This window comes from Anoplolepis gracilipes, chromosome 9, assembly GCF_047496725.1.
Source record: "Anoplolepis gracilipes chromosome 9, ASM4749672v1, whole genome shotgun sequence".
Classification (NCBI taxonomy): domain Eukaryota; kingdom Metazoa; phylum Arthropoda; class Insecta; order Hymenoptera; family Formicidae; genus Anoplolepis; species Anoplolepis gracilipes.
This window is the reverse complement of record NC_132978.1, coordinates 2,037,330-2,063,397: the sequence shown is the minus strand read 5'-3', so window position 1 is coordinate 2,063,397 and position 26,068 is coordinate 2,037,330. Positions and strand designations below refer to the sequence as shown.

Below are 26,068 nucleotides of genomic sequence, written 5' to 3'. Positions count from 1 at the left end.
TGAAATTATGCGAGAATAATTTCTCCGCTGCCTTAATCAAGTAGTTCACTTTTCTGTCGGTCTTAAGTCTCATGTACTCAGACGTATAAAAAATATCTTAATATGGATGTTCGAAAATACTAGTATATTAATTCTATGCGATAATATTAAAACTTATTTAATTGAAATAATAACATAAGTGAAAAATGTTATTTTTATTATTACTTTTCTTCAAATTATATTTTTTTTCACAAATAACTAGCAAAATATGACAACATTTGCGAATCACTTATCGTGAGGAACTTTTATCGAACTAAAGACCACTTTAGTGACCTTTTCTGGCATTGAATCGCTCAAAAGGCCACTTTAGAAATTTTTCTTCAATTCGACTGTCGATCAGCTTGTAGAAATTTTTCTCACCAAATACTTTGGTACCGTAATATCATCCTTATAACTATTAATAAAATATTAAACAATTATTTACACACAAATATATCTGACAAAATTATATTAAAAATCATGAAATTTTTACAAAAATACTATATTAATTTTTTGTACGAAAATAGTAATTTTTCTATATAAATATATATATTTTTTAAACCATATATACAAATAAATAGAATAATTATATATCAATATTATCAATGCTATATTAAGATAGATTCTACTAATAGAAAAAAATAAATATGTATAATAAATAAATGTATAAATAAACATTTGTTTAAAACAAAAATACATTAAAATTAAACGTACACTGTCTATGTAAAGAAATTGAAAATTTGATATAAACTTTGGAAAGATATAATATACTTTACTATATAATATAAATATTAAATAACAAATCAGTTATTTTGAAGATGATATAAGTTTAGAAAATCAATCTCTACACTGTAATAATAACTGTATATGTATATTTATACTATCTTTAACGCAAAGTGCTATCCATTTTAAATATGTATTTTTAAGAGCGTGAGAAACATTATTTATTTATTTATTATTAATTAATTTTATTATTATAATTAATTTATCTTATTTACTTAAAATATTTATTTTTCAATTTTGTCCAGCTTTACAATATATAGTCATAACTCATCACAGAACACGTATTTAATTGCATTCAAAAGAAAAGAAGATATGCAACATGATATTTACTACTCGTTATATCATAAATTTGCTGAAGATGTTATAAGAAAAAAATTGCTCCGCAATGTAAATGCAATGTTTCTGTAATCGTCGCAAACGAACTGGCGGAACGAACGTAAGCAACGAAAGGGAGAGGAAATATCCGCAAAGGGACACCGGGATGAGAAGGATTGTACAAGGTAAGCGCTTGTGACAAACGAGTGGATTAATAACAGCTGCTAGGATACTGTTGGCAACGTATTCTCGCCGTTTGTCGTTTCTCTCACTTGACGAAGGATGAATACGTAATAACCAAGCGGTATTCGTTGCTCGTTGCGTAATATCACGAGATTGTTCCTTTTCAAGACAAAAATATCAAGACAACAAAGACTGTGCTATTCTGTCTTATCTAATCTCCACTATTCATATAATGCTTTATAAACACATGGAATCGACATGTCTTAAATTTTCGTCAAAATTTAATTATTATATAGCTAAACAAAAATTATAACAATAATAGTCTCGAATTTTATGTAAAACTAAATAAAGTAATTGAAATTTTCTTTTTTTCTCTTGTCATCTTTTTTTAGTAAAAAAAAAAAAAAAAATAATAATTTTTAATCAATTTTTTCATTCAGTTTTACAGTTTCATCTAATCAATAAACAAAATAGAATAAAATTTTTCCTATATCACATCAACATGAAAATAAAGTTAATTCTTGTTTCCATTTGTAACGACGATATCGATATTCTCTTACTTACTTTTCAAATACAAACAACCTCAAATAACGACTAATGGTCGTCATGTTTGAAGAAGTACAATTCTCTGCGGAACGTGAAATTCCTCTTTGTTTCACGATCGATTTCGCGTCGTTACGAGACGGTTGTTCTCGTTAAGTTGGTGAATCACCGCGATATCGATTACGTGATTTATTTTGCAAGAGGTAATGCACTTGGTATATACGATGTCGTACAAAACTATTTTCCGTCGCGTTGGTGGGCGAGCAAGAGTACGCTCAAGTCTCACCGAAACAGCCTCTTTTGAGAATATTGGAACTGCAAAGCCGCTTAACCGGACAATCTGTCGTAAATATCCAGCAAACGCTCAGCTTATGGATATAAATATATAATGCAGACCCTTACGTGTACACACGCAAACACACGCGCAAACGGTGTCGGACAATGATATTTTTGGAAAAGTATATCATTCGCCTTCCCTCTTGCGAGATGAGGAAAAGCACGAGAAACATATTGGTATCGTGCGAACTTGTATCGCTGAGCAAAGCGCATAAACAGCTTAGGTAAAATGTACGATGTTTGAAAGTCGAGGCGAAAAAGCGAGGAAAGTTTCGCTCAGAGTCATCACGCTCCGACAAATTTACTTGTGCACTGTCTCTTTCTGCTCTTTCTGCATTTCGAGCAATATTCCAAAATATGTATGTATGCAGGAGTGGAAAAGACATTACGATCGGGGGCGAAACTCACTTCGAGATTCCCTTTCGGAGCGAGGCGTACTACTAACGCGTCATGACAGATGGACCGACAATGAACTCGACTTAAATCGCTCATTACGTTCAGGCGAGCAATGCTGTTGCGTGATTGCTCTACCATTGCCACGAATATATTGCGGTCGAATTTACAAGCGCACCTCTGTGCTCATGTCGCTCGTCGCGGTGGCGAACGAGCGTGTAACGCATCCCCTTGTCGTTCATAATACCAGTGTATACGATTTCCCGGTGATTCATTCACTACAATCCGTGCTACTACCCAAGCATCGCCTGAACGTTAATCGTGCTCAATTTAACCCCTTCCCGATCGAGTTCTCTCGTGTTTCTCACCCCTTGGGTCTCACGTTCGACGCACGTTTACATGAAAAAAAAATCGCACCGATCGCTAATCCTAACGCTAGCTTTCGCGAAATGTCATTTTCACTATTACTACGATTTTCAAACGAGATTTTAGATGTTTGCATTCTGATGCAACCCTGGATATAAAAGTGGATCACATCCACAAATTAAATTAAATTAAAAATTAATCTGTCTGTAATACCAACTTTGTTTCATAATGGTTTGTAGGTTGAGTGTTTGTGACACAGCAATTTTTAAGCTTACAGTTTAGCAGCTTTAAGTCTACTGTTTGTTGGCGAATTGAAAAAGTTGTTGACGTCGAAAACAAGGATTATTATTTTAGTTTAATAATAATATTAACTTCTAAAAACAATGCGTGTATGTAAATGTCGTTTTATTTTTTCAATTTTTTCTTTATTTCTCGCACATATTATTATCTATTTAATATATACTATATTGAGATATGATATTTTTGCCTAAATATATAATTAAAATTAATTTATTATTAAAAATATATAATTAAAAAATTATATAATTTAAATTTATTAAAAATCTTAGAGAAACAATCTATTAAAAATAAAAATTGTTCTTGCACTATATTACTGATTGAGTCGCTCGTCGTTATCGATTTGAGGTGCATCGGACAACGTAATTAAAACTTTTTTAACTTTAAATATTGACTCACACAATTGCTGGAAAAAGATTTTGCGCAAGAAAATTTTCTCTTATAAGAATAACCATCGAGCAATTTTAACTATATCACCGTGAATGCAAATACTTACACGCCCTAAAAACTTTAATAGGTTCTCCACAATAGAAATTTGAAATTGTTGAAACTCAAAAATAAACAATAATTGTCAATCGTTATGATATTTATGTAGCACAACAGCCGCGATAAATTTTAATATACGATTTCTAAGACAGTGCAGCAGTAAAATAACAGCTCATATTCTCCAAAGCAATTAAAAAAAATAATCACATTTAATGTATGTGTATATATTTGCCAAATCCATACAAAATTTTCTTAATAAAATTTGACATCACATTTTAGATTTTTTAATCAAACTGCATCAACCATCGCTCGAAAATACAATGGGATTTTCACCCTTCATGATGTGAGATAAGCGAAGAGGATAATGGATGGTATCTTGAGATGACACGTTTCTCAACCGTATCGCAAAATCGAATCGTATCGTCTTTGTAATTCTCAGGAAGGATTTTCTAATTAATTGTCCCATTCTTCCAGCTTACGCGACATTTGGGCACGTATTTTGAACCATGAGCGTAATTTATCGAGCACATCGCGCGATTCGTGGCCTTTCTCGCGGCGTTTTTATTAAGGACTTCGAGAAAGCTGAGATGTATGAGCTCTTATTCTATTTTCTTTACGGAGTACGCTTAAAGCGTACTTAGCGGCGCCGCACGGCAACTTAATTTTTCCGTCTCTCTTTCCCTCTTTCCGTCTTTCTTTCTCTCTCTTTGCAGATACTTAAAAAATCTTACATAATGGAAGCTCTTAGGCGTGCTTAAGACCCATAATGAGAGCGCTGCACCTACTCGAAGTGTACGGAAGATTCATTCCAACTCGCAACCGTAGTTGCGTAATTAAATTTTAAAGAACGGCTACACATACGCACACATATATATATAAATATACATATACATATAGATATATAAGTGGCTATTGCGTTAGATAATGTAAACGGCGCTACAACGACGTAAAGTCGTCGTCTCGTATGTAAACATATATTAGACCCTTACCACGTCGCGCTGGAACTTCAGTGAACAAACACGGCCATTGGACGGCCGAGTAAGTTCTTAATGAAGCTTAGGCTTGGCTCATTCTGCTGGGCTTCTTAGTGCATTTGCCACAACGAGCAGACTCGCGTAATGGCCGCAATCTCTATCTTGTTCCTTGTGACCCAAAAATGTGTACACGGAATTGTTAATAGGTGAGATTATAGCACCGTATTACCCGAGAGAACTTCCGTAACTTTGTGGAAGCTGCATGCTGATAGTAATAATGTAGTATATTGTGCAAAATATTGTATGATTATTAACGAAAAATTTTCTGAAAGAATCCGATAGATATACAAGAAAATTATAACAAAAGATACGCACATATATTCATCTAACTAACAATAAGAAATATACATGCTTATTTTCAAAAACGTAATTTTTCTCGATATTCTGATATTTTTTTTTGTAATATGAATCAACGCGCAAATTAAAAAAATATACTACTATTCGTTCTTTTTCTCGCGTTTAAATGAAATATTTCAGTGATCGATAGAGGTCAATGATAAACCAAATCAGTCCCGCAGAGAACTCGAGATACGTGTCGTCTCAGATATAAATTATTCTACTGCGGATCAATGCGAATCTATGTATCAGGAGACAAGCAATCTAATTGACACATATTGATACGATAAATATGGCAGACGTCAATTGAAAAGACATGACAAATAATTCCATAAGGGACAGTTAAGCAAATGTAAATAAGGGAGGCGTGCAATAAAATAAATGTAATTACTTACGCCACGTAATGTAACTTTTAAAATAACGAATATTTTTTACAGTTATAATGCTATAATTTTTCAATTTGTATAATCGTGTCACAGCATAAAAAGAAAAAATATATGTAACAATCCGCGCGATGTAACCCATTTCGACTATGCATATCGGTTAAAAGCATTTTTGACAAAAGATTCGGCCAGTATTTGAAATGATAAAATTCCGCGGCCGAGCGCGTGCATGCCAGCATAATTATTCGGTGTCAGGCCGAAATTACAAGCGGATGGACATTCGCTTCGATGTCTCGCCATTTCCATTTTCCATCGAACGAGTCATGTCGCCTAACCGTGTTTATCGTTGTCTATACCAGACCCCACCAGCTGTTTGTGCTGCACCCGTGCTACATCCATTAGTAACTTTATACTTAAATGCAGCGAGAGAGATGACTCTCATTGAGAAAGAGAGAGAAAAACTCATTCCTATGTGTGTGTGTGTGTGTGTGTATGCATGTGTAAGGGTCCTTATGTCATCTTCTCTATTCTTTGCCTACACTTTTTTTCGCCTGTCTCTTTTGCGGAACATTTTTTTAACACGACTAAAGTTGCGCAAACTTCAATTAGTCCAGATAACTCTTCTCAAGTCCTTTTTGCGCTTCGTAAAAATTTCAAGTTTAGACAAAAAACGATTTTTTCGGTCGTTCTGTTTCTTTATCGCTGTGTGTTTCGTGACATTTACATTTACGCGTCATGAGGATGTTAAAAGAAAAGACTTCAATACATAATAAAAGTCGGGAAATATAGTATAATAGAAAAGAGGGAAGAAATGGTTCTAATGATTCTTTCCACAAAAATTAATTGAAAATAGGGTAAACTTTTCTTTTTAAAGCTTGATTTTTGAAAAAAAAAATGTTTTTAAAATTCAAGAATTTAATAATATATATTTAATAATATATCTTTATTTCTGATATAATTACACATTAATATTAATGTTAAACTATATATAATCTAATATAAAATAGAATGAAAATAGATAATTCTCACATGTTTTTAATGTAAGATTGGCAAAACTTGTGCTAATAATCAGAAGTTCCATAAATTACAAATCTCGTAAAATTTCAATAAATAAATCTTTTGAATTCTTTCAAAATAGAAATAATGAGATAGAAAATAAATTGAATAATATAATTCTTATAGTATCAATTTTGATTAAAGTTGCACAAAACAGGTTAATTATTTCAATATTAATCTCGATTATTAGTATAATCGTATGTGTGTGACTTTTATAAAAATATTGGCTAAAAATATAAAGAGAAAAGAAAGATCCATATAAATTTTAAAAAATGCTTCTATTAAATTATATATATATATAAATTAATTAATCTACTTGTTATCTTAATAATTTAATAAATTAAAAATTAATATTATAAATAAGAAAAATATATATTATAAATAAAATAATGTAATTTCAAGTGAAATGCATCATTTTATAAGTAATTCAAATTTTAATCGTAATGTCAATGTTACGCTGATTTATTATAGAAAAAATAAATAACATACATGTATTCGAATTAATGACAAAAATGTTTCAAAATTATTCATCTATTTTGGAAGAAAACACACTCATTAAAAATTATAAAAGCTGTTAAGCTTCAAAATATAGAAATAACAAATACATCATAAAATTATTAAAATTATTATTAATGTATCATGAGTATATAATACAATTATCTCAATTTTATTATTGCAATTGTCTCAATTTTATGTTAAAAATATATATTGCACGCACGCACTCACAACATGTATATATTATTTTTTTTTAGTTTTAGATCATACAATATTAACAACAAATAATTATGAAAGGCAAAAAAAATGCATAATAAACCTTACTGAAGTTGAAAACAGCTGCAGAAAAAAATATTTATTAACAATTTATATCGATTAATCTTTGAGTATTTCTTCTCTCTCTCTCTCTCTCTCTCTCTCTCTCTCTGTCTCATTTTCTTTTTTTTTAATGCAAAGACAGACGTGTACATATTAACAGACTATATTCGACTACAAAATGTGAAACATGTACGTTGTGTATGTATGTACATACATACGTGAGGCCGGGAGTTATCATTCCTTAGCAACAATTTTTCAATTTTCATAGTTTCTTCAACATGTTTTTTTAGATTATTATCGTATAAAGTAATAAAAAAAGCAGTGTGTTATATTATTAATATAATAATAAAACATAGATGACGATAAAATATCTCCATCGATTATTACGTCAGAAAAATCTTACAAATACATTTCTCAGAATTGTGCAAGATTTCTCAATTACGTGATAATTTTCGGCAGCAATGCAACGAGACAGAAAACAAACAGAGCCCGCAATACAGAAAAGACTATTAATCTGAATTACAACAGAGCGAATGGAATATCAAGTCATAATAAAGAGCTTAGTCATGTGTATTTTACATTTAGAGAAGCCGGGCGTGTGTGTGGTAAGCTGAGGAAGAAACTAAGGGAGAGGGTGTACACAAAAGAGCTAAATTATTTAACAAGATTTCAAGTCACGGTCGGAAGTTTCCCAGAAGTTCCCGTGTGTTTTGTTACCTTGTGCGGACTAAGCGTCCCGGGCTGCCTATTGCACGCTTAACAACAGCCAAGCCAAGCGCATATACATTTTTGTCTAGCTCGGGCAGAGAGTTTAATAGTGATGTCTTTCTGCCTCTCGACTTGTGTACGTGAGAAACGTTGCCGTTTTAAAGCATACATAGAGCACATTGTCGTTTTTGCGTCGTTTGCCACGGTGCTGCGTAAACATTTGGTAAGCTCGAGCGCAAGAAGCTCCGAGAAATATCCTGACGAAGTACCTTGCTTAACGTTATTTCGTGTATTCAAAATTCTCTTTCCCTCTCTCTTTCTCTCTCTCTCTCTCTCTCACTCTCGTACTCTCGTTGCTTTTTTTTTGTGCAAATCCAGAGAGCAACAGACAATTACAATTAATACCACAATTAATTATATATTGTGTAGCAATATTCAGAAGATATTTTTAATAGCATTTAACTGATCATAGTTCTTTATTTACATAGTAACAAGATTCCGATGATAATAAATAATGTAACTTTATTAGTAATAAATCCCCTACTGTATTCTAATTAACCTTAATCTCATCCGTTAATTTTTCTCCATACAATTCTCGTGATGAACGCGAAGGAAATTGCATCTCGTACCGCGATTTACAATTAATTTCTTCGTTATCTGATTAAGACAGGCGCGAGAGAGAACTATTAGCCCCTCGAAGACAGACAATTAAACCTCGGTTACTAAACTGGTTCTTGCTGGGTCCGACGCCGAGTCGTGCGAGCACGTCGTGGTCTGTCTAAAGAGAGAGAAAGAAAGAGAGAGAGGAGAGAGAGAGAGGGGACGAAGAGCTCTTACGAAGCGCGAAATTACAGCGCGCTACGTTTTCTTCATCCGCTTCTTGCGTGTTTCGCCCCGGCACACAGTCGCATCCTCTTTAATTTTCCTTCCGAGCTGCTTTACACCAGGGCGTGAAATTTGCAGTAACTTTGGCCAATTTAGTTACCTCGCGTGCGAGCACGAGATCCGTCATCAGTTGGAACGCGAATGCGCCGCGCTATAAGCATATTTATTATTGCGTGGGGCACTCTCTCTGTCTCTCCCTCTCCCTCTCCTTCTCTCTCTCTCTCTCTCTCTCTCTCTCTCTCTCTCTCTCTCTCTCTCTCTCTTTCTTGAATCTCGGTTGAAATTATTAAAATATATAACAGAGTTACCTAATTAACCACGCCTCCCGAATTAATTCCGTGAAATCACGATATTCGAATTTATATTCGATCGACAAATGTGCTTTTGCATCGCACGTGCGCAAATGAGCCCTTAAAAAATCGCGAGTAATATTTTTAACTCTATATTGATCAAATTGCGACCACAAACATTAGCGGACGGCTTTTTAAAGATTCGATCGATAGGCGCGAGACCTATCTACGGCAATAAAACAAACACTGTTGACTCTGTATATTCTCTTGCCAACTTCTTACCAAAGTTGAATCTAAAATCACGATGCACAGGAAAGAACATCTCGTGAAAATTACGTAATGGCAATGTCTACATTTGATATTGAACGCAGCGGAATGCGAGATGCAAAGAAATATGATTGAAGTCACAGTTCAGATTTACATTAAGAAGGAAGGAGAAGATCAACTAACAAAGTACCTTTTTGCTAGCTAAACTTTTAATGAATAATTTGCGACCAGCAATATTTTAATTCACTCTCTAAAACTTAAGTAAATTAATCATAATAAAATACTTTAGATTTTAATACGATCTTAGGAAATGAATTATGACTGATGTCTACGCCCTTTCGTGATAAAATTCCATAGTTGTTTATATAGAGTTTTATTTAGAGTTACATTTATTAGATGATTTTTCTTAAAAGTAACGACACATTGACATTATTTGTATTATTTTAATTAAGTAAAAATTACGTAAATATAGACACACACACACGTAACATTTGGCTTTGAATAATGAATTTTTTTCTGTAGCAATGTATTTTATAAAAACATATTAAATATCTAACTATTGATCCAGCCAGAACTGTATTTTTTTGTATATAATCTTTAAACTTGAAACTAATCGAGGATTAATTACGCTTCAAGTTAATCTTCGTTTAACTTAATATTTTTATCTACAAATCTATATATATATGTATATACAGGGTGTCCGATATTGGTGAAAAACCTGACAGATTCTTGAGATCATTTGAAGTCGATTTTTTCTCAGCGAAAATATCGTGAAACGTCATCATTTTTTGCAAGTTTCCAATTTTAATCATTACATTATATATTTTTGTAATTAAGTCTTAAATTAAAATTCTATTAGAGTAAACTCTATCTGAAATTAATTGATGAATGTAGTTTCAGTAATTTTGTAATTTCAAAGAGTTTAGTTTGCGAAAAGCGCCTTTTTCTCAATCGCTTATAAGTCGGAAATTATTGATACCTCGACATTTTTTGTTGAGGAAAAATCGTCTCCAAATGATCTCAAGAATCTGCCATTAGCAGGTCTTTCACGAATTACTGGACAGCCTATGTGTATGTATATATACATATATACATATATATATATATATATATACACACACACACACACACACACACACACGTACACTCTGTAATATAAACGAATAGCTAATAAGTTACGCATTCAATTATTGTTTATTCAGACAATATATAATAATCTCTCTGTTTATGTTATTTTCAATACAGTATGTATATTTAAGAGTCAGTTCTATAACTGTTCTGATAGTTAATAATCAAGACGACAGCATGAAAATATACGTTTTATTAATATAATCTGCGATCACATTTTATATAGCTGTCGTTATGGCGCGCTATTAATTCCAATCTTTATAAGTTTCACTGGAAAATCGCATATTGAATACGCAAGATATTCAATAGAGATAATATAAGTGAGAATGGACTTTCAGTAGATATCAAGGAAGAGAGAGAAAGGCCTCTTTTTAATATTAAACTGCATACACACACACACACACACACACACACACACACAAACTCTCCAAGTTCTCCGGATCGTTCTCTTCTTTTATCCGTCAATATTTGTCATTCCCTTTAGTTCTCCCATCTCCGCGTCACCCTCTTCTCGCTCGTGTGAACCTTCTCGTATATTTACGATTAATTGTCTTAACGAAAAGCTCATTGTCAGATTTCCTCAATGTCGCATTACACGCGAGGAGAAAATAGTATGATCAGGATAATCAAGAGGATTTAGGATTCACACGATTTTCATGAAGTAAAAAAATGTGTCCAATAGTCGGTTTCTCTTTACGATAAAACGGAAAATTAATAGCAATGAATATTTATAAATAAACATAATAAAATGTTTGTCGAGGTTATTTTATTATTTGTTTTTTAATATCGTTATGACAAATCGATGCGCAAAAACGAGAACTTTCTTATGCCAATTAATTAATTGTACCTAACATTATTAATTATTCCAAACATACTTGACACGGATATTAAATTTTGTTGAACTTTAGAAGTAGTATTACAGTTAATAATTGAGAAAGTTTTTTTTTCAATATTTTGTCAAACTACTGTTATTGTCACTTAAACGAGATAAATACGACGTCTGACTGACTTTCATTGTCAGTAATATCTTCCAGCATGCTCGTCGATATAGGCATCTAGTTAATAATGCTTATAACAGACACAGAACTTGTATAAATGAAACTTTGATATGTTTATCATGATGTAATTTCTACAGAGAAGCATTTAAGAATGGAAACTAATAAAACTTAAGCTTCAGAGCTCCAAGACTGCCGTGGAATAACTGTGTGTTCAAAGAAATTGTTTTATTTATTTTTTTTGTAAAGTAAAATATTACGTAAAATAGACGGGAATGAAATTGAATATTTTGCTTGTAATATGCGGTTTATTTATCGGATCTTCTGAAAGTATTAGCTTCAGTCACCGTGCGTTCCTGATTCTTCGCTACATGCAATTAAGAAAAATAACAAGAAAATAGATTACAAATTGCCTGAATTTATTTTCTTTTTGCTGAAAGAAAAAAATCTAATAAAACCGAACTTATTACACGCTTAACGTTGTAATCTATACAAGTTTCCCCGTCTGTGTTTGAACCCTACTTGCGGTGTCCCCCTTTTTCTTCATCGGCAAACGTACAACTACGGGGCAGGAAAGAGAGAAAGAAAAAGAGAGAGCATCTCGTGATTTTCAACCATCTCGGTAAGTACGTCGGGAATAAAAAACAGGGATGAAGTCCACCAAAAGAGAGACGGCGGGGTGTCTACTCCGGTCTGTATCGTCTCTCCTTAATCCTCATAAGATGTACGTGAGGCACATAGTAATTTACTTTATGAAGGTTTTCCAGAACGCGCGCCGAGGTCATCACTTTCTCCCTTTATATCGAGCGGTGTGCGACGCGTCTTCTAGGACGTTCATAACCCGTAATAACCGAGAAGGATGAGCAGGGCGACGAGCGGCGTCGACAATGATAAACGTCTTTACTTGCTGCGCCGGCGAAAAGGTGAAGGGCAGGCACATACGAGGCACCGACATGACTCGCCGAGACCATAGAAATGAAGAAAACGCAAAGATATTACAACCCTCCTTTGGGCACAGGGCGGAGTAATGCGTCGACGATAGCGGAGTAAGTTATGAGAGAGTCGAACAGCATCGATTGCCTCCCCCTGAGTCAATTACGCGCGACACCCATTGAAAGGGGATGCGCCTGTGATGTATCGTGAGGGATGATGTAAGCGGTGGTTCTCAATTCGAAACACTACATCGTATTTCAAAAGAGTGCACGTACAAAATATAAAAACTTCTGTTCATCATAGGAAATTTCTTTCCTTTTTTTAATACTAATTTTTTAATATCTTGTTTAATTGACCACGAAAAAATAAAATCTTTTACGTAAACGAAAACTGCAAAAAAAAAAAAAAAAAAAGAATTACAAACAAGAAAAAGTTGATAAACAGCGATGTAAAATGTTAAACTTTCAACTTTGTAAGGAATATAGGAGTAAAATATATTTACGGAGCTTGCTTTATGTGAGACTTTAAAATTTTAAATGCATACAAAAAACAAGTTGTGATAAATATAACGCACCAAGACCTTTCAGCTCACACGTTTTTTCGCGATCCGCGTGAATCAGGTCATATAGGTACGTCTATTTAATTGAACTGTTTAACCATTCAATGCCATACGGCGCATAATAAACGAACCGAGTATACCTACACCTTGATCAAACAAACGTCCGAAGCTGTGTCGCGATCACGCCCAGTCCGCTCGACATTGTCGCTCGATCATTAACCAGCACATGAACGCATTTACATCGAGATTGCGTTTCACTAATTAATTATACATTATAGTTACCTAGCTGCGAGTCAATTATCAAGTCATGCTTACATTGTCATTCTACCAAATAAATTAAAAAGCACTATATTATATTATTCCTCAGTTAAGAGAGCAAAAGACACACAACATTGATATTATTTTTTTTATCATGCGAGAAGCGTAAATAAAAAGAGGCACGATCTTTAGATACGCACTTATGTGTAAAAATACTCGATATAATCTAAAAATTGTCGTTTCTTAGAAAAAGGCATGTCACGTATGATTTCATTTGAATTATATCAATGTTTCATTGTCAGATAGCAAATGCACGTCATTTGACATGCACGTGCTATATCTGGGATATTTCATCTTTCTGTAAGATTTTTAGAATGGAGTCATAGATAACAATAGTTTTATTTAACAAGCGAAAATATAATTTTTTTTTGCAAAATAATAGTATCTTTTTACTGTGACGTGTTATAAAAAAATTAATATCTTGTGATATTAAATTTCCTCTCGTCGATCGATTCGTGTCTTTCAAATTCGAACGAAGCGCGTGAACTTATAAACGACCTTAATTTAAACTCAATGAAAAAACCCGATAAAAACTGGCATTTTTGCCGCGGGTCAAAGTGCATTAGCAAGATTATACATATATTGCATCGCGCGCTAGAGGAAGACGCTTTTTGCGAAGTATTTCGGCGAGACCTCGGCGAATACGCCAGGGAACGATAAATGGTTCACCATAAAAAAGTCCATTGTGCACACTTCGTATCGTTCGATACTACCATAAATAATTATACGGAACGCCTCCGAGACGACACAAAGAGATTGTGTCGCATGTTTCACGGACATCAATACCTCACAGCTTCTGTACGATATGCGATAATCGATATTAATTGCTTATTAACGAAAAAAATTTCTATAATTAAAACTAGACAACATAATTATTAAGATAAGATGTTTGCTCCAATTCATTTTACAGTATGATTAATGCATATTAACAAAAAACTGTTTTATATATCTTGACGTGAAAAACAACCATTTTTCAAGAAATTCTACCTCTCGATTGCGAATATTCTTCGAATCTATAAAGCAAAGCTATAATAATACACGTAAACGTTTTTAATTTAAATGCGATTAAAAAAGAAAAGTGAACAATAAAATAATAAATAGATATAGAAAAACGATACACGTTTCAAATCAGAATCAATTACCTAAAAATACTGAAAGTAATTGGAAATTTTTATTATTCTTTTAATTGTACATATATAAAAATTAATAAAACATACATATGCATATAAAAATTAATAAAAAAATTGCTCTAAATTTTTTAGAGAAAAATCGTCGATTTATACTAACTTGTATAACCAGCATAAAAAATCTTTATAATTTTTCATAATATACCATTTACTACAATTCTCGACAAATATTGTAGTCAGATGACTTTACATTATTATAATTTCATTTCTGTAGTGTCCTACTTTATTAGCAAAGTCCCATTTAAAAATTAACTTTTGACATAATTTAATAAATTTAAGTATGATTCATAAAAATGATAAGTGACGATATTGCGATGTTTTTATAATTATGAAAAATGTTTTTTATAATAATATTTTGCCATCAACAGCCAATGTGAGTGTACATATTCATAGATTATCATAGGTCAACAGGTCAATAGATTATCCATATATTACCTATATTAAAGAGATTCATAATTTTTTTGGAATGAATAATAAATTAATGTTCATTTCTTGAAGTTATTCCTCGGTTAATTCATGCATAATGAAAATCTAAGAGAGTATGTTGTACTTTAATTTTATGCTTGTTTCATGTAACTTAAAATTTGTATGCGCTTTTCAAACTACATTGGGTATAAAATGTGTTTTGCAAAAGATATTTTTTTTAACAACTTTCGCTTCCACGGAATGTATTAAATATCCAACAAGAAAATATTTTTTTCAGAAGTATATATATATATATATATATATATATATATATATATATATACACATACACAATATGTATAATATATATAATACGAATATACCTATATACAATAAGAGAGTTTGCATCTATTGTTTTAAGTTATTTCTAGAAAACAAATTTTTCTTATATATATATACATATATCGAATTATATATATCGTTTAAAAAAAGACTAAAAAATGTTTGTGAGTTACATCTGTTCACATACATAATTGCCATATATAATACATAATCCATACACGATTTTGTGAACTTTAACATCATATGCCTCTGTTCTTTCTCGTCGATTTTTCTTGTCAATTCTGCACCTCTTGGATGACTCGAGGCGAGACGCGAAACGATCCGGACGAGTACATCGTGACAATATCGATATTGCACTCGCGTGAGTTGCGTAGCTCGAGAAAGTTGTTTAAGCGATTTGCAAAAAGCTGATTGCCCGTGGGATTTCGCTGTTCGCGGATTTTACTCTCCCGCGTTTCTCCAACAGCCCGGCGGATTTTCGACCGGATACGTTCGTCTCTTGACAGCAACATCGAACCGTGCTTGATCGTTCTCGATCAGGGCGCTTTACGATGTGTTCGACAATATTTTTCACAAAAATGGTATCGAGGCAACGAGCGTTGTTACGTCTCTTACAGATAGAACGCGGTAATGCTTGTCGCGCGGCAAAAAGCGACGCGGTAGCCAATTAATTTTTCGCTCTTATGGAAAAGTTATAAGTTGATTGGCTATCGCATCGCCTTTTGCTGCGCGTTATCGTGTCCTACAGAAGCCATTACATCATTGCTACCGGAAGTTCGTATGAATATTCAATTGGCGCGCAAGTTTCACGTCGCACGCTCGTAGCAGGCGCGGATCCGCGCGGATCTTTGGAGTTCTCTTTTTTTTCGAGACGAGTTTTGTCTAGATGACAAAGTGAAAGGTGGAGAAAGAGATTGAAGAAAAACAGTGCGAAGACTATTTTGAAAAAGACATGTCGTACGATTCGGATACTTCGCTATCGTCTTTGTCACCTTCGGTGCAGCCGCCAGATGACACGAGAGACGAGTATCTCGCCAAATGGGAAATTGCAGTTTTAACCAACATATTTCTCGTCACGCTCATCGGCAATGCTTTGATCTTGTTTGCCCTTTATGCCAGGAAACGTTATCAGCGACGAAAGTTTACCAGAATGTATTTCTTCATTCTACATTTGAGCATCGCCGACCTATTGACAGGTTTGCTCGATGTTTTACCACAACTTGCTTGGGATATAACATTCAGGTAAACTGCTCCGTCACTCTAATTAGCCTTCTATTTCTTTAATGAGTATGTATAATTTTGTCAAGCTAGTAAGAGAAAATACGACAGCTGTGTACTTTAAACTGATAGCAACCATGATATGGTTATTGGTTCTTTTATTTAAAAAAATGTTTAAAATTTAAAATTAGTGTATATTATGTCATATATAAATACACATAATGCTGGAAACGAAAGGAAACTTCTCTTTCCAAATTTTATCAATGTTTTAATTGGCAGCGGATAAATAAATTAAATGTTATTTTTTGAAATTAAAAAATACATTGCAATATAAAAATTAAAATTCAAGAAAACTAACACAAAAAGATAAATTTTCTATTCTTTTCAACATAATCATATCAATATCAAGAAATCCATTTGATGTCCTGTCATATGACAGGATTGATTTAAGTTGGTATTTAAAAATTTTTTTTATCAATGCTTACCTTTCGCAATTGAAAAATGTAATCTCATCTCATTGTCAGAGAATTCCTAAAACTCTGAAAACAACAGCCGTTTGCCCGTTTTATTAGTGATTTATGTATATAGCATAAAAATTCAATTTATTACTTTCAAATATTCACTCGTCAACATTTTAAAATAATAGGCAAACGAATTGAAAAAATTGAGAGAAAATGCAAAAACTTTTTTTATATAAATTTAATATATCTTCAGTATATAAAAATTTCTATTGCATTTTCTCGCACGAATTCTGCCGTCATTCAACAGCTTAATATGGATGATCCGATTAAATGAGTTTGACAAAATGTTCATCAGATTTCAGGGCGGAGCGGTGCTCTGTAAACTGATCAAATTTGGACAGCCATTCGGTTTGTATCTCAGTTCCTATGTCCTGACGGTTACCGCGATAGACAGGTATTACGCCATTTGCCATCCATTTAGTTACTGCAGCATCACGTCTAGAAGATCGAAAATGATGATATACGGGGCATGGACGTTCGCTGCTATACTGTGTGTACCGCAGGTTTGTTGAAAATTTAATTCGCATTTCCACTCTTTGCAAGGCGTATCTTATTCATACTGCCACTTTGCTTTACACGAAGGGCGGATCAGTTAGCGCTTGAGATATTAATTTTTATCCTATGCAGACAGGGGACGCGCAAATCTAATAGCGCGCGTCTCGACAGACTAATTTATGAGAGCGCTAATTGCACGAACTTGTCGCTTATAAATGTATCATCCGTTTGTCTCATGCGAGAAATCTCTTCTACGAATTTCTTGACATCTTTAATAAATGTATATCCGGTTGGACCATGAAAATAAATTTTGTAAATATTTATTATTATTATGAGAGAGAAAAAAAATACAGGTTTTTTTGTTTACAAATCCTAGGTTTTTATATTTTCATATGAGGAAATATCGCCAGGCATTTGGGAATGTTGGGCTACCTTTTATCTGAAATATGGCGAGAGAGCTTATGTCACTTGGTAATGTTTACGTTTATATATTATACATATATGTATATAGTAATTTTTTGGAGAAGAGATAAACACCTTTTTTCTTTTAAAGAAATATATAAAGAACGTTTTTTCATGTACACACAATTTTTATATATTAAATTACGATGCCAATTTTTTATTATCAATATGAAAAGTGAAATGTAAGAAACGAGGTGTTAGGTATATCTTTACTTTATTACATAATTTAATGCGCAATGTAGAATAAATACACTTTTTTTATAGAGAGAAAATCGTGTTTTAAAAATCAAATAATTTTTTATAGAAAAATGGACCAAAATTTTAAATATTTTTATATGTCTTACATTACATATGAGCTTGACGTGGATATAAATTTTAAAATATCGTAATTCTCCTGCATTTTTAATTATAGGTACAGTATCGTGCAGTTTCTATTACCTTTTATAGTACTTGTATACACGTATACAAAGATATGTATAGCAATATGGATGAGCAGTAAGATGTCAGGAGTCGTTGATCTCAAAAAGAACAACAAAGCCAATTTCTCGCAGCAAAATCGGGATCCCTTCATCTCTAAAGCCTTGCTCAATACCGTGAAACAGACTATCATTGTTATTACTTTGTATATTGCTACCAGTACCCCATTTATCGGATGTGTACTCTGGGCAACGTGGGATCCTAAAGCTTACACTTCACCATTTTTTACTGGTAAATACTCTGTAAAATAGCAGTGACATAAATCAATGTAATTGACACGTCATTATTAGCTACGAAAATTAATATAATACTTAGCGATTCATATTGATATTCTTTAAAACAAGTTGTAATTGTAACTGTCTTACATAATTTAATGATATTTGACAATATCAATTTATTATTTTAAAAATCTTTGTATCAATGACAGACTCTCATATGTATACTTTTTTTGGTCTAATATCTAAATTCCAAGGCTTCAAGTTTATTAGTTTTTACCTTATATTGTGCTTTAATTTGCAGGAGCTGCTTTCACCATTCTAAGTCTGCTAAATAGTCTCACGAGTTGCATCAATCCTTGGATTTATTTTGTATTCAACAAAGATTTACGTGCAGCATTGACAACTCTTTTCTACAAAAAGAAAGATTATTCGTTGAATTATGGTAATCATGATTTTTTATACATATAATACTTTGTAATCAATCTCGTATATGTGTGTACTTTTATTGTAAAGAGCACAAACATCACGAGAGAGAGTGTGAGAGAGAGAGAGAGAGAGAGAGAAAGAGAGATAGAGAAAGAAAGAGAAAGAACATGTACATATATATAAAAATAATGTTTTTATATATATATTATTTTATCATACAGATGTAGAAGCACGTCGAAATGTGTCGGATGTACCTTCTACGACGTCGTCGTTTATTTCTAGAATTTCGCGACTTGCAAGTTCAAAGATATTCGGGTGAGAAGAAAACGAAACAAAGTTTGCATTTTGAAAACTGCTTTGAATATAAAGAATATATTGTAAATATATAGTCTTTTTTGTACAAACGTATCTACATGATGTGTAGATACGTTTCGCGATATAACAATGTCGCCTAGCATTTTTTTATAAGAATTTCTTGATAAAACTTAACCATTTTTATTAAAAAATGATTTGCTTTTTTTTTAAATACCTGTATAAAAGAGTGTCACTCTTTTATAAGAGACTACTTCGGTCTAATTAGCCATATGGTTGTGATATCCATTGTTATGAATCTTCGTCACTTGAAAATATTTATGACATTCAATTTTGCATATTTATCACATACCGCATAACCTGGCGAAAGTCTAATATGCCTTCGCTTTCAAGTCTTTTCTTTTCCATTATATTTGAAATTCCCATCGCATCTCCATCCACGTGCGCCATTCTTACATGATCTGTTATACTTTTATACGGTTCCACTTCATTAGTATTTTCATCGGTGGAACGTCTATTATGTCCCGATGTTTGTACTCCCATTTTTATCCCGATCATCCCAGAGGCTCTCATATGCTAATATCGTGCATCAGGTATAGACACACGTGCCAGGGCACCATCATTCTATCCGTTTAATTCTTTGAAGATACAAAAAAAATATTTAGGAATGAAAATATATAAACATTATAAGCACTACTAGCTATTGAATTAATCTTTTTTCAAAGATTAATTATCGATCGATTAAAAAATTAAAAACACGAATCTTTTTTTACTTTTTTTTGAGCATATAAAAAATTGACCAAATTCTACAAAATGCTCTTTTTGTATCAATTGTATATACAAATTTTTTATAGTAATTATGAAAAAAAAATATTCCAATATATTTCACAAGATAATAATTGCATTTGCTGTTATTTTATAGAGTTATCAATTTTCATATTATTTTGTTTTCCTGGCATTATTATTGTATCAATAACTTTCTACAATTTTCCAATGATCTCAGTTTTCAAAATTGAAAGTTGGCGTTATTGTAACTTTTTCAATTTAAAATATAATTCGAGCAGGGCACACAAGATTATTCGGTACATCTCTCACGTTGCGGCGACCATCTGGTCGCGGTAAACTAAGAACCCCTGACGGAACACCTGAATACTTAATAAACGGATAAAATTAACATTAATAAAACGACTATAGTCGATCCACATCTTATCCGAAGACAAACGCGGCCGCTAGACCCACGTGATATATACCTTACCAGACTTCGGTGAGAAAGGCGATTCATCAGTTTTCGTAGTTTCTTTACGGTGCATCGATGGATGATACCGAAATCAACGAGGAGATGTCATTTGTACTTGATCGGGTGCCTGCGATGGAGCAAAATTCGGACGAATATCACGCCGAATCGGCGAAGAATGAGGTACAAGTGGAATTTATGACACAATCGTTGCAAATATTTTCCAATATACGCGATCGATTGTCGTCATTTTCTTATAATTTTGTGCAAGTCTGATATCACAAATATGGATTATATATAGCGCTGACATGAAAATCTGTAACATAAAGGATTACTTTGTACTTCTTGTGTTTCTAATTAAATTTTTCCAAACAACACGCTATATTTTAAAATCAATATCTTGTGCAGTTTCCCGTGTGATTTGTATTTTGTTTTTTTCTCTTAATTTAAAACATATGGAAGAGAAAGAAAGAGAAGTTGGTTCATCGAAAAATTACGCTGCTAGAATCTGTTGCGCAAACTTGTCGGCGCAAAAAAAAGAAGTAAACTTATGTTCCAGTCCGAGAATGAGAGTAACGAAGAGGATTATACGCGTTCGCCAGTGTTGCTTGACCTGGATGAGAATTCGAAACAGCAGCAACAGAAAGCTGCGAGTCGAGAAGTGAGCTCACCGAGTTCCGCGGTAAATCAGCAGGACCAAGTATTAGTTCCAGGTACGTAAGGACTTTAAACTCTCCTATACGTCAAAAATACGTCAGAAAATTATCCATTATGTATCAGTTTAACGGTTCTCCATCATTATGTATCAACGTCATCAGTTAATCAGCTTTTTAACGTAATTTTCATTGTTGTATATACTGACAAAATCGAAAGTTGGCTTTTTCAACTTGTTAGATCATAATTCGAGCAGATCACACAAGATTATTAATATGTAGCCGAAATCATTATCTGCGTATCGTTTCCGATAGAAGAAACTACGCATTCACAGCCTGTAAGAAGATGGCAAGAAACGAGCTACGAGGCGCGCGGTCAGCAGACTCCAGATGGAGAGAGAGTACTCATAATTAGAGTACCGGAACCGGAGATCATCGGCGGACACTCGCATCTCGAGATGCTCCACGAAGCCAACATCAAATCGGTGCAACGGGAGCCGTCGCAGACTGAGAAAGGTGCGGCAATGTCGAATTGCGCGTCGCCTGGTGAGGTCACATCCACGATTAAACTCTAATTTACACGTCTTAGAATCGCACGATATTGAAGGTAATTAATGTGCTAGAAGATACCCCTGACACACTTTTCCGTTTCCGAGAAAAAATCGAGGTGACACGATTAATTAATCGGAATTGTCTACAAATGAAGCCAGATTTTTTTCAGCGAGTTTCAGTTTTTCTTACAAGATTCAACAAAGAGGACTGCTTAATTGTCTGATGTTAATGCCGTTCGTAGTTAAATGTGTGCCTTTCTTAGATGAACGTATGCGTAATTCCCGCTCCAGCAGCATGATCCGTAGATTTTTGTCACGAGTCCGTTGTATCTGTCGTACGAGAATCGAAGGGTGATGCTGTTCCTCGTGCGACTTATTTTCCGCCGTGGCCTTCCGACTCCTTGCGTTCCTGCAAATACGATATGGTAGGCGCATGAATATCAATTCGGGTGAAACGTGTATGCACGTATTTTCGGGAAAAAGGGGAGTTATTTTCGCATCACGACTGCGCTCAATTTTAGGTGCACATTTTTACGCGTCGCACGACATGTTTAAAATTATTTGTAGACGTGCGTACGCATTGTCGTCAATCAAATTTACATGTACGTTCAAACTTATGAAGTTGATACGCTTGCAAAAAAAATCACGAAACTTTTAAAAAGTCAAAAGATCGCGCATTTAAAGTGCATCCGCATTAATTTCTGAATGATTCTTTAAATCAAATTACATGTCGATAACACACAGTAAAGAGTGTTTTTTTTATATTATATACTCTGTACAAAATTATTTTATACCTATGTACGTGATTCGTAACAATGTAGTCGTTGTCGACTCTCTTCAAACGTATACCTTTGATGCCCTTCCTGTTTTGATTTTTGCCACCCCTTGAGACGCGCTTGACACGCTTGCCGACAGGCGAGACACGATCCATAGATCTCTTATTGTTAGTGTCGATTTCGACACTAACGCGTTTTCCCAGGATCTTGGCGAAAAAATGTAAAATTGTTTGCCTGCCGTCCTTCCACCAACTATTACACCTCTTCTCCTTCTCGATCTTGATAACACGATCGCCACAGTTCTGTTTCCGGTCGACGCTTTCATGGCCACGCTCCTCCACGTGACCTCGCAATTTCTCTTTGCACACAACGCCTATGGTTTGCCGACACTGGTCGTTTTCTTCTTGTGGAAATTCTGTAGATTTTCCGGAATCATCCTGAATAATCGTTGGAATGTCTTTTTGCTTCGTCGAGGGCAGTGGATCGCTGGAAGACTCACTAACTTCGGTTTCTAAGCAAATATCTTGATATTCCTTCTTATCTTCGAAATACACATATTATGAACATTCTATCGACTATGATATAACTTTATATACGGTTGTTAACGTTTTCTTGCTTATAAAAACATTCATCTTGTATACTAGATTATATTAAAAAATTAATATATATTAAATCAGTCTACAGTTCATACGTATTTTTAAACAATTCTTTGGAATATATAAATAAATAAAATTTATACAAAACATACAATTTTTTGAATATTAAAAATATAAATATTCTTTCTGTATTGTTAATAATTTGAGTTGCTATTTATCAACAATTTCTTTCATTTTATCTATGCCAGAGATCAATCATAACGAATAACGAGGATTGAGTCGACGTATTTATCTACTCAATACTTGGATTTTGAACGATCGAAAAAGAGAGAAATAGAGACATAGGTATGTTTTTTATTGCTATTTAATTTTTACTTCTCACTTTGATTAATGTTTCCGAAACCGTGGCACGTCACAAGCGCCATTTCGACTGAGCTTTGCTTAGATTCTATTGTCTTGCCGCAGTCTCGAGCGGTTCTGCATCGAGGATTTGCCGTAACCTGAATCGCACGGAAATGATCCGGCTCCGAATCTGAGACTCGTGGTATCACGTGTATCATTGTCATCCTCTTGCGCGTATGTGGCAAGGGTACTCGAAAGTACCGCGCTTCGTTCAGCCGTGTTCCTTTTAATATATGCAAAAAAAAATTATTTTTCGTTGATCTCACATGCATCGCGTAGCATCTTCTCATGGATTTCGAAAGATTATCGAATTTTTTTGGACCTATCCTCGTCTAATAATATCTACAGCCTTAGAAACACCTAGTTACATGTTATATTACACACAGATATACGTTTACTTGTATACAAAATATAATCAAGCTACTTGAGATACAGACGTCATTTAATTAAACGTCATATTGATTTCCGCGAAATCAATTTAAAAAATTGTCTATTTAAATATGTTTAAAAAACGAATAATACATACAATTTGTAACAAAACCTTATTGTAATGGGAGAACCGTTATAATATTAAGAAAAAATTATCTTGAGATAGATCGCGGTTTCTTAGATTTTAATGTAAAATAATTTTTTTGCGAGACACGCTATTTGATATGCGAAAAATAATCACATGACGCATAATCAAATACGTGACAAACTGAATTACATTGAATATATGATAAGTTTTGCAATTAATATGCGATATACAACAAATTACCCGGAGCTGTAAAATTTCATATATTTTACAGAAATATTTACAGTCCCCCTTCACACTCATTTAATGCATATTTAAATAATATTTATCGCGCTTTTAATCGGTTCTAACCTTTGCGGCTTGCTTTCATGTTTGTCATTTTTAAATATTTCTCGATTTCTTTCCAAATTCCGTGCTTCCATCCAAAAATAACTAGTAAAATATTACGGTGTATTTTTTTAGTCTGTTTTTCTTGGACATTTTACCAAATAAATACTCAAAATTTATGCACATGTTTGTGTTTATTAATCATATTAGTCTCTTTTTTGTTTTACAGAAATGTCTCTCGAATTACGAGCTGGTGATTTCGAGATTTCATTTTTATCATTCAATTTTGCATAAAGCAACTATGTTTTATTGGGCATATGTAACTCTTTTCTCTCTCTATTAATAAAATTGAATAATTTATCAAATAAATATTTTTACAGTTACAATAACCCATTCTCTAGTCAATTTAAAATAAAATTTTTGTCAATAATAATTAAGCCACAAAAAACCATATTTATTCTCAATTGTTTATAATTCAGAGAAAAAGAAAACTTTCATAATCATTTTTTATAGAATCTCTCTCTTCACACTTTTCATAATTCCCATGTCAAGAGTTTATATATAATTTATATTTATCATTAATTAATATATATTTATGCACATAATTTATCAACATTCTGCTAAAGGTACTTTTCCAAAAAGTTCGATTTTAGCGCACCCGATGAAAAAAAACAACTGATTCGTTCAATCATTCGGGTAAGTCGTTGTCGCGCGACAACGACGACGACAATGAGTGCACCGGAGCAAGAACAGTCGTTAACTCCCTGTAATTAACGATTTCAGACTACAAGAAGTCGGCGTGCGATCGTGAGCGCACACGAATGCGCGACATGAATCGCGCATTCGAGCTGCTACGATCGAAGCTACCGATCTGCAAGCCGCCCGGCAAGAAGCTCTCCAAGATCGAGTCGCTGCGCCACGCCATCACATACATCAGGCACCTGCAAAGCCTGCTGGAGCCACAGTATAGTTATCCCATGCCCAGCGTGCCTGATCGACCCGGCGGTGGCGGCTACTACGCGGCACCCCCCCCACCGACGTCCTACGAAGTGCATCCGGGCCGATGGGAATCCCTAGCTTACTACCGATACGATTATCACACATCCTTCGCAACCCCGTCGCCGCCGACCTTGGTGCCACCCCTGCAGTCGAGACTACCGATCGACCAGGACGATCGACAGTTCCCTTACGAAACGCGCCACTAACGTAGTCTTTTTCAAGAAATTGATTGACCGTTTGAGTGTTTTAAAAGTATTTTTTTTCCTTCAATGAAGAAATAGTGTGAAATAGAAGAAATAGCTGTAATAGAGTCGCTATGTATTTTCAATTTCATAATTTTGATTTTGCTTCAGATTGGCCTCGAAGACATTTATCATTTTGTTATAAGATCTGTTTTTGTTAGCTGCGCCTTTTTATTCGCTTTATGAATGAAATAACACATTTAGATTTTCAAGGAAAAAATAGGAAAAACAAGATTGCTATGAAAAAAGTAAAACGTAAAAAAGTACAGTTAAAAAGAAAACAAAT

At 33.6% G+C, this 26,068-nt stretch overlaps 3 protein-coding genes across 4 annotated transcripts; 2 read left to right on the top strand and 1 right to left on the bottom strand.

Annotated features, from left to right (window-relative positions):
- The first annotated feature begins 16,165 nt into the window (after window positions 1-16,165).
- Window positions 16,166-19,671, top strand: LOC140669383 (vasopressin V1a receptor-like). The gene is made up of 6 exons (XM_072899169.1): window positions 16,166-16,601; window positions 17,394-17,601; window positions 17,970-18,064; window positions 18,468-18,763; window positions 19,052-19,192; window positions 19,398-19,671. Exons 1-6 carry the CDS (start codon window positions 16,312-16,314, stop codon window positions 19,493-19,495), a joined length of 1,128 nt encoding a protein of 375 aa, XP_072755270.1. The 5' UTR covers window positions 16,166-16,311; the 3' UTR covers window positions 19,496-19,671.
- An 807-nt stretch (window positions 19,672-20,478) lies between these two features.
- Sage (salivary gland-expressed bHLH) lies at window positions 20,479-26,014 on the top strand. 2 transcript variants are annotated; one of them, XM_072899171.1, is made up of 4 exons: window positions 20,479-20,905; window positions 21,282-21,435; window positions 21,691-21,921; window positions 25,325-26,014. In XM_072899171.1, exons 1-4 carry the CDS (start codon window positions 20,801-20,803, stop codon window positions 25,744-25,746), a joined length of 912 nt encoding a protein of 303 aa, XP_072755272.1. In that variant the 5' UTR covers window positions 20,479-20,800; the 3' UTR covers window positions 25,747-26,014. The 2 variants fall into 2 exon arrangements, with proteins under 2 accessions (XP_072755272.1, XP_072755273.1); XM_072899172.1 differs by having other exon boundaries at window positions 20,480-20,905; window positions 21,691-21,891.
- On the bottom strand, window positions 21,928-24,021 carry LOC140669385 (uncharacterized). Its single transcript, XM_072899173.1, has 3 exons — window positions 23,681-24,021; window positions 22,721-23,243; window positions 21,928-22,335 (listed from the first exon to the last, which is right to left on the bottom strand). Exons 1-3 carry the CDS (start codon window positions 23,988-23,990, stop codon window positions 22,122-22,124), a joined length of 1,047 nt encoding a protein of 348 aa, XP_072755274.1. The 5' UTR covers window positions 23,991-24,021; the 3' UTR covers window positions 21,928-22,121.
- Window positions 26,015-26,068: the final 54 nt, after the last annotated feature.

Coding starts and splice junctions, on each gene's coding strand:
- LOC140669383 (XM_072899169.1), top strand. CDS start 16,312: ATGTCGTACGATTCGGATACTTCGCTATCGTCTTTGTCACCTTCGGTG. Junction 16,602..17,393: donor GCTTGGGATATAACATTCAG/GTAAACTGCTCC, acceptor AATGTTCATCAG/ATTTCAGGGCGGAGCGGTGC. Junction 19,193..19,397: donor AGATTATTCGTTGAATTATG/GTAATCATGATT, acceptor TTTATCATACAG/ATGTAGAAGCACGTCGAAAT.
- Sage (XM_072899171.1), top strand. CDS start 20,801: ATGGATGATACCGAAATCAACGAGGAGATGTCATTTGTACTTGATCGG. Junction 20,906..21,281: donor CCGAATCGGCGAAGAATGAG/GTACAAGTGGAA, acceptor CTTATGTTCCAG/TCCGAGAATGAGAGTAACGA. Junction 21,436..21,690: donor GGACCAAGTATTAGTTCCAG/GTACGTAAGGAC, acceptor CGTTTCCGATAG/AAGAAACTACGCATTCACAG.
- LOC140669385 (XM_072899173.1), bottom strand. CDS start 23,990: ATGAGAAGATGCTACGCGATGCATGTGAGATCAACGAAAAATAATTTT. Junction 23,244..23,680: donor TTTCGGAAACATTAATCAAA/GTGAGAAGTAAA, acceptor TGTATTTCGAAG/ATAAGAAGGAATATCAAGAT. Junction 22,336..22,720: donor GTTACGAATCACGTACATAG/GTATAAAATAAT, acceptor TCGTATTTGCAG/GAACGCAAGGAGTCGGAAGG.